General features: G+C 56.0%; 2 protein-coding genes across 2 annotated transcripts; one reads left to right on the forward strand and one right to left on the reverse strand.

Annotated features, from left to right (window-relative positions):
- The first annotated feature begins 1,143 nt into the window (after positions 1-1,143).
- Positions 1,144-3,681, forward strand: LOC144677686 (uncharacterized). Its single transcript, XM_078537722.1, has 2 exons — positions 1,144-1,429; positions 2,953-3,681. The coding sequence occupies exons 1-2, from the start codon at positions 1,157-1,159 to the stop codon at positions 3,112-3,114; spliced, it is 435 nt and encodes a 144-aa protein (XP_078393848.1). The 5' UTR covers positions 1,144-1,156; the 3' UTR covers positions 3,115-3,681.
- Positions 3,682-4,998: 1,317 nt separating this feature from the next.
- On the reverse strand, positions 4,999-9,180 carry LOC144677687 (proline-rich protein 14-like). Its single transcript, XM_078537723.1, has 4 exons — positions 8,899-9,180; positions 7,623-7,738; positions 5,857-5,928; positions 4,999-5,496 (listed from the first exon to the last, which is right to left on the reverse strand). Exons 2-4 carry the CDS (start codon positions 7,643-7,645, stop codon positions 5,232-5,234), a joined length of 360 nt encoding a protein of 119 aa, XP_078393849.1. The 5' UTR covers positions 7,646-7,738; positions 8,899-9,180; the 3' UTR covers positions 4,999-5,231.
- Positions 9,181-11,180: the final 2,000 nt, after the last annotated feature.

Consider the following 11,180-nt stretch of genomic DNA (forward strand, 5'->3'; position numbering starts at 1 on the left):
GGGGAATCGGGGAAGCAGGTTCAATAGGATCACTGGGAATGATGAATCGGGGGAAGCAGGTTCAATAGGAACACTGGGAATGTGGAATCGGGGGAAGCAGGTTCAATAGGAACACTGGGAATGGGGAATCGGGGAAGCAGGTCCAATAGGAACACTGGGAATGGGGAATCAGGGGAAGCAGGTTCAATAGGAACACTGGGAATGGGGGAATCGGGGGAAGCAGGTTCAATAGGAACACTGGGAATGGGGAATCGAGGGGGAAGCAGGTTCAATAGGAACACTGGGAATGGGGAATCGGGGGAAGCAGGTTCAATAGGAATACTGGGAATGGGGGAATCGGGGGAAGCAGGTTCAATAGGAACACTGGGAATGGGGAATCGGGGGAAGCAGGTTCAATAGGATCACTGGGAATGATGAATCGGGGGAAGCAGGTTCAATAGGAACACTGGGAATGATGAATCGGGGGAAGCAGGTTCAATAGGAACACTGGGAATGGGGAATCGGGGGAAGCAGGTTCAATAGGATCACTGGGAATGGGGAATCTGGGGAAGCAGGTTCAATAGGAACACTGGGAATGGGGAATCGGGGGAAGCAGGTTCAATGGGAACACTGGGAATGGGGAATCGGGGGAAGCAGGTTCAATAGGAACACTCGGGAATGGGGGAATCGGGTGAAGCAGGTTCAATAGGAACACTGGGAATGGGGAATCGGGGGAAGCAGGTTCAATGGGAATAGTCGGGAAGGGGGAAATCGGGAGAAATACTGGGAGGGGGAAACATCTGTAGGTATATCGGGGAGAGAGAGAGAGAGCGCGATGGGTGGGGGGAGTGGGATCAATGGGGTGGATCTTCCAAAGCGGCCGCAGGGGTTCGATGGGCAGAATGGCCTCCCAGAGCGGGGCCCCGATGCTGCAGCGAGGGGAGCTGGGGGACACAGCCTGCGAGGAATCCTGTCCGGGGCCCAGAGCAACAGGAACCTAGACGCAAGGGGCAGGAAGTGAGAGAGGGAGACGTTCGAATCTAGGAAGTGCCGTCGGTGACAGGTTCTCGCGGGGGGAGGTTTCTCCAAAACCCTGACCAAACCCCACTCCCCGACTCAATTTCTACCCCCCACCAACCTTGTCGAAATATCTTCCAGGGGAGAGTCCGGCAGAGGGATGGCAGCTGAAGACAGGAGCAGCCCGGCCGGAGGACAGGGAGACGGGACGGGGCCCGAGGACGAGCAGGACGCCAGGCCCGAGGAGACGGACAGGCAGCCGCTCCAGGCCAACGGGAGGGCCGAGGGCCCCCGGGCCCTGGTGGGCGGAGGAGACGAGGAGCCAGGGCACAGGCACGAGGGAGCCCGGGACAAGACCCTCCTGCTGGCGGCCAGTAGCGTGATCTGCGGGTGCTCGTGCGTGGGCATCTACGCCGTGGTCAACGCCGTGCGGGTAAGGAGAGGGAGCGAGAGACACCGGTCAGTGTACAGATATCTCCCTGAGAGAGAGGGGACTGAGAGACACCAGTGTACAGATATCTCCCTGAGAGAGAGAGAGGGGACTGGGAGACACCAGTCAGTGTACAGATATCTCCCTGAGAGAGAGGGACTGAGAGACACCAGTCAGTGTACAGATATCTCCCTGAGAGAGAGAGGGGACTGAGAGACACCAGTCAGTGTACAGATATCTCCCTGAGAGAGTAATTTTACTGAGTCATTGCACTAACTTTTGGAAGATGTTATCTTCCTGACATCTGTTTGAAAAATCACCAGGGAATTTCCAAAATTCATGGGAAGTGACATTTATTTGTCACAGGACATTGTATTAACCTCTCACCCAGTGCTCCCTTGGTATCTCTTATCCTATATATAATCCACCCCCAACCCCTCAATTAAATTCCAGTCTGTAACTCACCCTCGGGTATCTGTTATTCTATATATAAACCACCCCCAACCACTCGATTAAATTCCAGTCTGTAACTCACTCCCGGGTATCTGTTATTCTGTATATAACCCCCCCCGAACCCCTCGACTAGATTCCAGTCTGTAACTCACTCCTGGGGTATCTGTTATTCTATATATAAACCACCCCGAAACCCTCGATTAGATTCCAGTCTGTAACTCACTCCCGGGTATCTGTCATTCTATATATAAACCACCCCGATCCCCTCGATTAGATTCCAGTCTGTGGCTCACTCCCAGATATCTGTCATTCTATATATAAACCAACCCCAAACCCTTCCATTAGATTCCAGCCTGTAACTCACTCCCGGGTATCTGCTTTTCTGTATATTAACCACCCTGAACCCATCGATTAGATTCCAGACTGTAACTCACTCCTGGGTATCTGTTATTCTATATATAAACCACCCCAAACCCCTCGATTAGATTCCAGTCTGTAACTCACTCCCAGGTATCTGTTATTCTATAAACTACCCCGAACCCCTCGATTAGATTCCAGTCTGTAACTCGCTCCAGGGTATCTGTTATTCTATATATAAACCACCCCGAACCCCTCGATCAGATTCCAGTCTGTAACTCACTCCCGGGTCTCTGTTATTCTATATATAAACCCCCCCTAATCCCTCGATTAGATTCCAGTCTGTAACTCACTCCCGGGTATCTGTTATTCTGTATATAAACCACCCCGAACCCCTCGATTAGATTCCAGTCTGTAACTCACTCCCGGGTATCTGTTATTCTATATATAAACCACCCCGAACCCCTCGATTAGATTCCAGTCTGTAACTCACTCCCGGGTATCTGTTATTCTATATATAAACCCGACCGAACCCCTCGATTAGATTCCAGTCTGTAACTCACTCCCGGGTATCTGTTATTCTATATATAAACCACCCCGATCCCCTCGATTAGATTCCAGTCTGTAACTCACTCCCGGGTATCTGTTGTTCTGGGTATTAATGGCTACGGTGAAATGGTCAGTCACCGATCGTCTGGCTTCTGTGTTCCCGACAGGCGTCCGAGTGCAGGAAACGAGGTGACCTGGAAGCCGCCGGAAAATACACGAACGTGGCCATAAAGTCGAGCGGGGTGAGCTTTGCCGTGTGCGTCCTCAGCATCCTGCTGGCCCTTGGCTTCGTCGTGCTCCTGTCCTATCTGATACGCATTGCGCGGTGAGGGACCTGCTCCTCAACGCTGAAATGTCGCCTGGAACTGTGCGTGGCGAAGTCAGAACTGTGTGTGCGTGTGTGTGTGTCTGGGGTGGGGGGAGAGAAGGGGTGATGGCGAGGGGGTGGGACATGACTTCACCCCTCCCCCCACCCCCCAACATCCCCGCCAATCGGGGCGAGGGAGGCGGGCGCCAGTTGCAACTCTGCTGTCCGCTCCCAGCGACGCTGGTGGGGGGCGGTCAGAGGGCGAAAACCCTTCCCCCACCACCGATGCCGGACTCTCCGGCTCTGGAATCCAGGCCCGGGAGCAGGTGGGGAAACTCCCCTCCCTCCCTCCAGCCGGGAATCGCTCTCTCTCTCTCTCTCCCCCTGGTGTTGCCAATGAAGGATCCAGCTGGGGGCCAGTGGTGGGGGAAGGGAAACAGAGTTGGCCAAACAGGTCAAACGCGTCAAAGGACAGGTCAACCCCTGGCTGGACCAGCGGGAGGTTATTATTTATGCCAATTCGTCTCCGCCGTTGCCGGACCTTTTACTTTTCCCTCTGTCCAAGTCAATAAACGGAGTTTAAACCAGGAGTGTCGCTCGCCGTTGTGCGTGTGCATGCGCCCTCGCAGCCGATAGAGACACCGGCGAACGAGAGGATGGGAGAGAGAGAGAGAGGGGGGGGAGTGGGAAACAGTGAGAGAGAGAGAGAGAGAGACGGAGCGAGGAAGGGGGGGAAAATCACCTCCAGCAGGACCGAATCGAGACAGAGTTCGACAGGTGGGTGGGGGGATAAGTAACACGGCAGGGAGCGGGGGTGGGGGTGGGTCCGAGGGAGCAGAGGGGCGAGGGAAGATTCTCTCCCGAGGAACGTGTGCGTTGCAGAGCGAGCGAGGGAGAGACATCAGAAGAAAAGGCTTTTTTCTCTCTCTCTCCCCCCCCCCGAATGGTATGAGTCCACGGTGCGGTTCACCATCTTCATATTTTACACTGAGGGAGAGCGAAAGCATTCTTACTCTTTTATTTAAATAAAAGTCACAGAGAGGGTCCAAACAATGAAATGAAGGAGAGGAGGGCAAGAGAGAGAGGGAGGGGTAGGGCGAGAGAGAGAGAGGGAGGGAGGGGGAGGGCGAGAGAGAGAGAGGGAGGGGGAGGGGAGAGGGAGGGTGGAGGTGGGCGAGAGGGAGAGGGAGGAGGGCGAGAGAGGAGGGAGGGGAGGGGGAGGGGAGAAGGAGGGAGTGGGGGAGAGAGAGGGGGAGAGGGAGGGGGAGAGGAAGAGGGAGAGGGAGGGCGAGAGGGAGGGGGAGGGCAAGCGAGAGAGGGGGAGGAGGGTAAGAGAGAGGGAGAGAGAGAGAGAGACGGAGCGAGAGAGAGAGAGAGAGAGGGAGGGAGAGAGAGAGAGAGGGAGGGAGGGGAGGGAGGGAGAGAGAGAGAGGGAGGGAGAGAGAGAGGGGAGGGAGAGAGAGAGGGGGAGGGAGAGAGAGAGGGGGAGGGAGAGAGAGAGGGGGAGGGAGAGAGAGAGGGGGAGGGAGAGAGAGAGGGGGAGGGAGAGAGAGAGGGGGAGGGAGAGAGAGAGGGGGAGGGAGAGAGAGAGGGGGAGGGAGAGAGAGAGGGGGAGGGAGAGAGAGAGGGGGAGGGAGAGAGAGAGGGGGAGGGAGAGAGAGAGGGGGAGGGAGAGAGAGAGGGAGGGAGAGAGAGAGAGGGGGAGGGAGAGAGAGAGAGAGAGAGAGGGGGAGGGAGAGAGAGAGGGGGAGGGAGAGAGAGAGGAGAGAGGGGGGCAGGAGGAGGGAGAGAGAGAGGGGGAGGAGGGTGGGAGGGAGAGAGAGAGAAAGAGGGGGTGAAAGGTGCAGGGAGAGGGCAATGAGAGGCTCAGAGACTGTGATGCATTAAAACATGCGACGAGTACAAAAACAATATACGAAAATATATATTTTCTCATTAAAAAAACTCCACCTGTACAGAGGGTGTGGGGGGCGCTTGGGGAGTGTGGGGGTTGTGGGGGGGGCGGGGGGGTGGGTGGTGTGGTTCGTCTGAGCCCGGCCAGACGTCCCCCAGGCCGCAGACGGCGGGCCAGGCCCGGCTAGACGTCCCAGGCCGCGGACGGAGCGCCGGGCCCGGCCAGACGTCCCAGGCCGGGCCCGGCTAGACGTCCTCGGCCGCAGACAGCGCGTCGAGCTCGGCTAGACGCTGTTTCAGAAGCAACTCCAGCTCGGGTTCCTTCATGGCCGATCGGAGGCCCCTGGTCCACGCCACGCCTCTCCGTGCCTGCTGGAGGCGCTGGCGCAGGCGACGTTTCCTGGGTAGGCTGCTGTCCTGGAACTCCACCGCCCGCTTCAGCCTGCGCTGGCTGGTCAAGACCAACAGGCCGTTCCTCCGGACCGGCTCCTCGAAGATCGTCTCAAAGGACCTGTCGGCAGAGAAAGATACAGAGTAAAGCTCCCTCCGCACCGTCCCCATCAAACACTCCCAGGACAGGTACAGCACGGGGTTAGATACAGAGTAAAGCTCCCTCTACACCGTCCCCATCAAACACTCCCAGGACAGGTACAGCACGGGGTTAGATACAGAGTAAAGCTCCCTCTACACTGTCCCCATCAAACACTCCCAGGACAGGTACAGCACGGGGTTAGATACAGAGTAAAGCTCCCTCTACACCGTCCCCATCAAACACTCCCAGGACATGTACAGCACGGGGTTAGATACAGAGTAAAGCTCCCTCTACACCGTCCCAGGTCAGATAAGAGAAAGAAAAATGCAGAGATCTCACCGCTTCTCAGTGGGTGCCTTGTAGTTCTTGTTTGTGTAAATCTCCTCCAGACTAAACTCCTTCTTATTCAGTCTATGAGAAAGAGGCAGAGACACCAGTCAGTGTACAGATATCTCCCTGAGAGAGAGAGGGGACTGAGAGACACCAGTCAGTGTACAGATATCTCCCTGAGAGAGAGAAGGGACTGAGAGACACCAGTCAGTGTACAGATATCTCCCTGAGAGGAGAGGGGACTGAGAGACACCAGTCAGTGTACAGATATCTCCCTGAGAGAGAGAGAGGGGACTGAGACACACCAGTCAGTGTACAGATATCTCCCTGAGAGAGAGAGGGGACTGAGAGACACCAGTCAGTGTACAGATATCTCCCTGAGTGAGAGAGAGGGACTGAGAGACACCAGTCAGTGTACAGATATCTCCCTGAGAGAGAGAGAGAGAGGGGACTGAGAGACACCAGTCAGTGTACAGATATCTCCCTGAGAGAGAGAGAGAGGGACTGAGAGACACCAGTCAGTGTACAGATATCTCCCTGAGAGAGAGAGAGAGAGGGGACTGAGAGACACCAGTCAGTGTACAGATATCTCCCTGAGAGAGAGAGAGGGGACTGAGAGACACTAGTCAGTGTACAGATATCTCCCTGAGAGAGAGGGACTGAGAGACACCAGACAGTGTACAGATACCTCCCTGAGAGAGAGAGAGAGAGAGAGAGGGGACTGAGAGACACCAGTCAGTGTACAGATATCTCCCTGAGAGAGAGAGAGGGGACTGAGAGACACCAGTCAGTGTACAGATATCTCCCTGAGAGAGAGGGACTGAGAGACACCAGTCAGTGTACAGATATCTCCCTGAGAGAGAGAGAGGGACTGAGAGACACCAGTCAGTGTACAGATATCTCCCTGAGAGAGAGAGGGGACTGAGAGACACCAGTCAGTGTACAGATATCTCCCTGAGAGAGAGAGGGGACTGAGAGACACCAGTCAGTGTACAGATATCTCCCTGAGAGAGAGAGAGGGGACTGAGAGACACCAGTCAGTGTACAGCTATCTCCCTGAGAGAGAGAGGGGACTGAGAGACACCAGTCAGTGTACAGATATCTCCCTGAGAGAGAGGGGACTGAGAGACACCAGTCAGTGTACAGATATCTCCCTGAGAGAGAGAGGGGACTGAGAGACACCAGTCAGTGTACAGCTATCTCCCTGAGAGAGAGAGGGGACTGAGAGACACCAGTCAGTGTACAGATATCTCCCTGACAGAGAGGGGACTGAGAGACACCAGTCAGTGTACAGATATCTCCCTGAGAGAGAGAGGGGACTGAGAGACACCAGTCAGTGTACAGATATCTCCCTGAGAGAGAGGGGACTGAGAGACACCAGTCAGTGTACAGATATCTCCCTGAGAGAGAGAGGGGACTGAGAGACACCAGTCAGTGTACAGATATCTGCCTGAGAGAGAGAGGGGACTGAGAGACACCAGTCAGTGTACAGATATCTCCCTGAGAGAGAGAGGGACTGAGAGACACCAGTCAGTGTACAAATATCTCCCTGAGAGAGGGGACTGAGAGACACCAGTCAGTGTACAGATATCTCCCTGAGAGAGAGAGGGGACTGAGAGACACCAGTCAGTGTACAGATATCTCCCTGAGAGAGAGAGGGGACTGAGAGACACCAGTCAGTGTACAGATATCTCCCTGAGAGAGAGAGGGGATTGAGGGACACCAGTCAGTGTACAGATATCTCCGCGGGAGATGTGAGAGATGTTAGCCATTACCTTGCAGGCTTCGGGAGTCCCATAGGAGTGAGGTTGGTCAGCGACTTCACTGGGGTTTTCCGGATGCGGAACCTGGAGACTTTTCCGGGTCTTTCCCGAGCTGAGGCATCCCCGCCCTGTGTGTGACGAGGCAGACGAGAATCAGACGGGGAGACGGACGGCTGGGCCCTGGAGAGCTGCAACCCGTCGCCAGCGGCTACCTCAGTCCCAGCGCCGCTCACCCAGCTACCAGGTCACCCCCCTCCGCCCAGGCCGGCTTCGCTCGGTGGTCGAGGGGCCTCCTGGATCCAGGCGCTCTCTCTCTCTCTCCCTCTCCCCTCCTGTCCGCCGCTGCCCGTAAACAGCAGCTCGTCCCAAACTCCGCTGCTCCCCCCACACACCGTGTCCGAACTCGCTCCGAGTCCCTCTCGCCCGTCACCCCCGCCTGCGCTCGCTGACCCACACACGGGCTCCCGGTCCCCGGCAACCCCTCCATTTTCACATTCACACCCTCGTTTTCAAATCCCTCACTTCCCCCCCTCCCTATCTCTGTAACCTCCTCCAGCCCCCTACAACCCTCCCTATCTCTGTAACCTCCTCCAGCCCCTACAACCCTCCCTATCTCTGTAACCTCCTCCAGCCCCTACAACCCTCCCTATCTCTGTAACCTCCTCCAGCCCCAACAACCCTCCCTCTCTCCGTCACCTCCAGCCCCTACAACCGTCCCTATCTCTGTAACCTCCTCCAGCCCCCTACACCCCTCCCTATCTCTGTAACCTCCTCCAGCCCCAACAACCCTCCCTCTCTCCGTCACCTCCAGCCCCTACAACCGTCCCTATCTCTGTAACCTCCTCCAGCCCCTACAACCCTCCCCATCTCTGTAACCTCCTCCAGCCCCCTACAACCCTCCCTATCTCTGTAACCTCCTCCAGCCCCTACACCCCTCCCTCCCTCTGTAACCTCCTCCAGCCCCTACAACCGTCCCTATCTCTGTAACCTCCTCCAGCCCCCTACACCCCTCCCTATCTCTGTAACCTCCTCCAGCCCCCTACAACCCTCCCTATCTCTGTAACCTCCTCCAACCCCCTACGACCCTCCCTATCTCTGTAACCTCCTCCATACCCCCTACGACCCTCCCTCTCTCTCTCTGTGTGTAACCTCCTCCAGCCCGGCCAACCCTTCGAGATCTCCGATACCGGCCATTCGGCCCATCGTTCCCTTCGCAGCGCACCCCCCCCCGCCCCCAACCCTCTCCCCCGATGTCAAGCGCCAACTGAACCGTGCCTCGGACTCTGACCTTGGCACCGTTCTCCGGGGCGACGCCCTCCTGGTAATCGCCGACCCGGTGCTGCCGCTTGCGTTTGGCCGGTGTGCCCGCCGCCGCCGTCGCCTCGAGGTGCTCCTCCCGCGCCCTGCCGTGGTCCCCGTTGGCCAGCAGCGCCCGCGGCTGGGCCTGCACTCCGTCACCCGAGGGGGAGCCCTGTCTGAGACCGCCAAGGCAGCCAGGTTAGTGTGAGATAAGAGCGTAGGGAGCAGAAATTAGGCCATTCGGCCCATCGAGTCTGCTCCGCCATAAGTTTCTCAACCCCATTAGACCATAGGAGCAGAAATTAGGCCATTCGGCCCATCGAGTCTGCTCCGCCATTCAATCCTGGCTGATCAAGTTTCTCAACCCCATTCTCCCGCCTTCTCCCCGTAACCTTTGATCCCCTTACCCATCAAGAACCTATCTATCTCCGTCTTAAATACACTCAATGACCTGGCCTCCCACAGCCTTCTGTGGCAATGAATTCCATAGATTCACCACTCTCTCTGGCTAAAGAAGTTTCTCCCTCATCTCTGTTCTAAAAAGGTCTTCCCTTTACTCTGAGGCTGTGCCCCTCGGGTCCTAGTCTCTCTTACTCATGGAAACATCTTCCCCACGTCCCACTCTATCCAGGCCTTTCAGTATTCTGTAAGTTTCAATCAGATCCCGCCCCCCCTCATCCTTCTAAACTCCATCGAGTATAGACCCAGAGTCCTCAAACCTTCCTCATAGGTTAAGCCTTTCATTCCTGGGATCGTTCTCGTGAACCTCCTCTGGGACCATCTCCAGGGCCCAGAACATCCTTCCTGAGATACCATAAGACATAGGAGCAGAAATTAGGCCAATCGGCCCCATCGAGTCTGCTCCGCCATTCAATCATGGCTGATAAGTTTCTCAACCCCATTCTCCCCGTAACCTTTGATCCCCTTACCAATCAAGAACCTATCTATCTCGGTCTTAAATACACTCAATGACCTGGCCTCCACAGCCTTCTGTGGCCATGAATTCCATAGATTCACCACTCTCTCTGGCTAAAGAAGTTTCTCCCTCATCTCTGTTCTAAAAAGGTCTTCCTTTTACTCTGAGGCTGTGCCCCTCGGGTCCTAGTCTCTCCTACTCATGGAAACATCTTCCCCACGTCCCACTCTATCCAGGCCTTTCAGTATTCTGTAAGTTTCAATCAGATCCCCCCCCCCACCTCATCCTTCTAGATGAGGAACAGGGCAGGTTTATTCATAGGGGCACTGAGTTCAAGGGTAAGGGGGTCGTGTTGAACTTGTCTAAGACGCTAGTTAGGCCTCATCTGGAGTACTGCCTCCCAGTTCTGGGCACCACGCTAGAGGAAGGATGTGAAGGGCACTGAAGAGAGAGAGAGCGTGGAGGAGATTCACCAGAATGATTGCCGGAATGGAGAACCGTAGCCATGAGGATAGATTGGAGAGGTCAGGGTTGTTTCCCTCGGAGAAAAGAAGGCGGAGAGGAGACTCGATGGGGGCGTTCAAGATCCTGAGGGGGTTTCGGACAGGGTTAACAGTGAGAAACTGCACTGTAACGATACTGTGATACGAAGCAGCCCCCGCTCGATCGGCACCCCACCCACAAACACTCACTCCCTCCACCACCGACGCACAGGGGCAGCAGTGTGTGTACCATCTACAAGATGCACTGCAGCAACTCGCCAAGGCTCCTTCGACAGCGCCGCCCAAACCCACCACCTCTACCGTCTAGAAGGACGAGGGCAGCAGACACATGGGGAACACCCACCACCTGGAAGTTCCCCTCCGAGCCCCTCACCCATCCCGACTTGGGAATATATCGGCCGTTCCTTCACTGTCGCTGGGTCCAAATCCTGGAACTCCCTCCCTAACAGCACCGTGGGTGTACCTACACCACACAGACAAAATCCTGGAACTCCCTCCCTAACAGCGCCGTGGGTGTACCTACACCACACGGACAAAATCCTGGAACTCCCTCCCTAACAGCGCCGTGGGTGTACCTACACCACACACAGGGACAAAATCCTGGAACTCCCTCCCTAACAGCGCCGTGGGTGTACCTACACCACACACGGGGACAAAATCCTGGAACTCCCTCCCTAACAGCGCCGTGGGTGTACCTACACCACACACAGGGACAAAATCCTGGAACTCCCTCCCTAACAGCGCCATGGGTGTACCTACACCACACAAGGGGTCAAAATCCTGGAACTCCCTCCCTAACAGCGCCGTGGGTGTACCTACACCACACAGACAAAATCCTGGAACTCCCTCCCT

This window comes from Cetorhinus maximus, unplaced genomic scaffold, assembly GCF_964194155.1.
Source record: "Cetorhinus maximus unplaced genomic scaffold, sCetMax3.hap1.1 HAP1_SCAFFOLD_2889, whole genome shotgun sequence".
NCBI classification, from domain to species: Eukaryota; Metazoa; Chordata; class Chondrichthyes; order Lamniformes; family Cetorhinidae; genus Cetorhinus; species Cetorhinus maximus.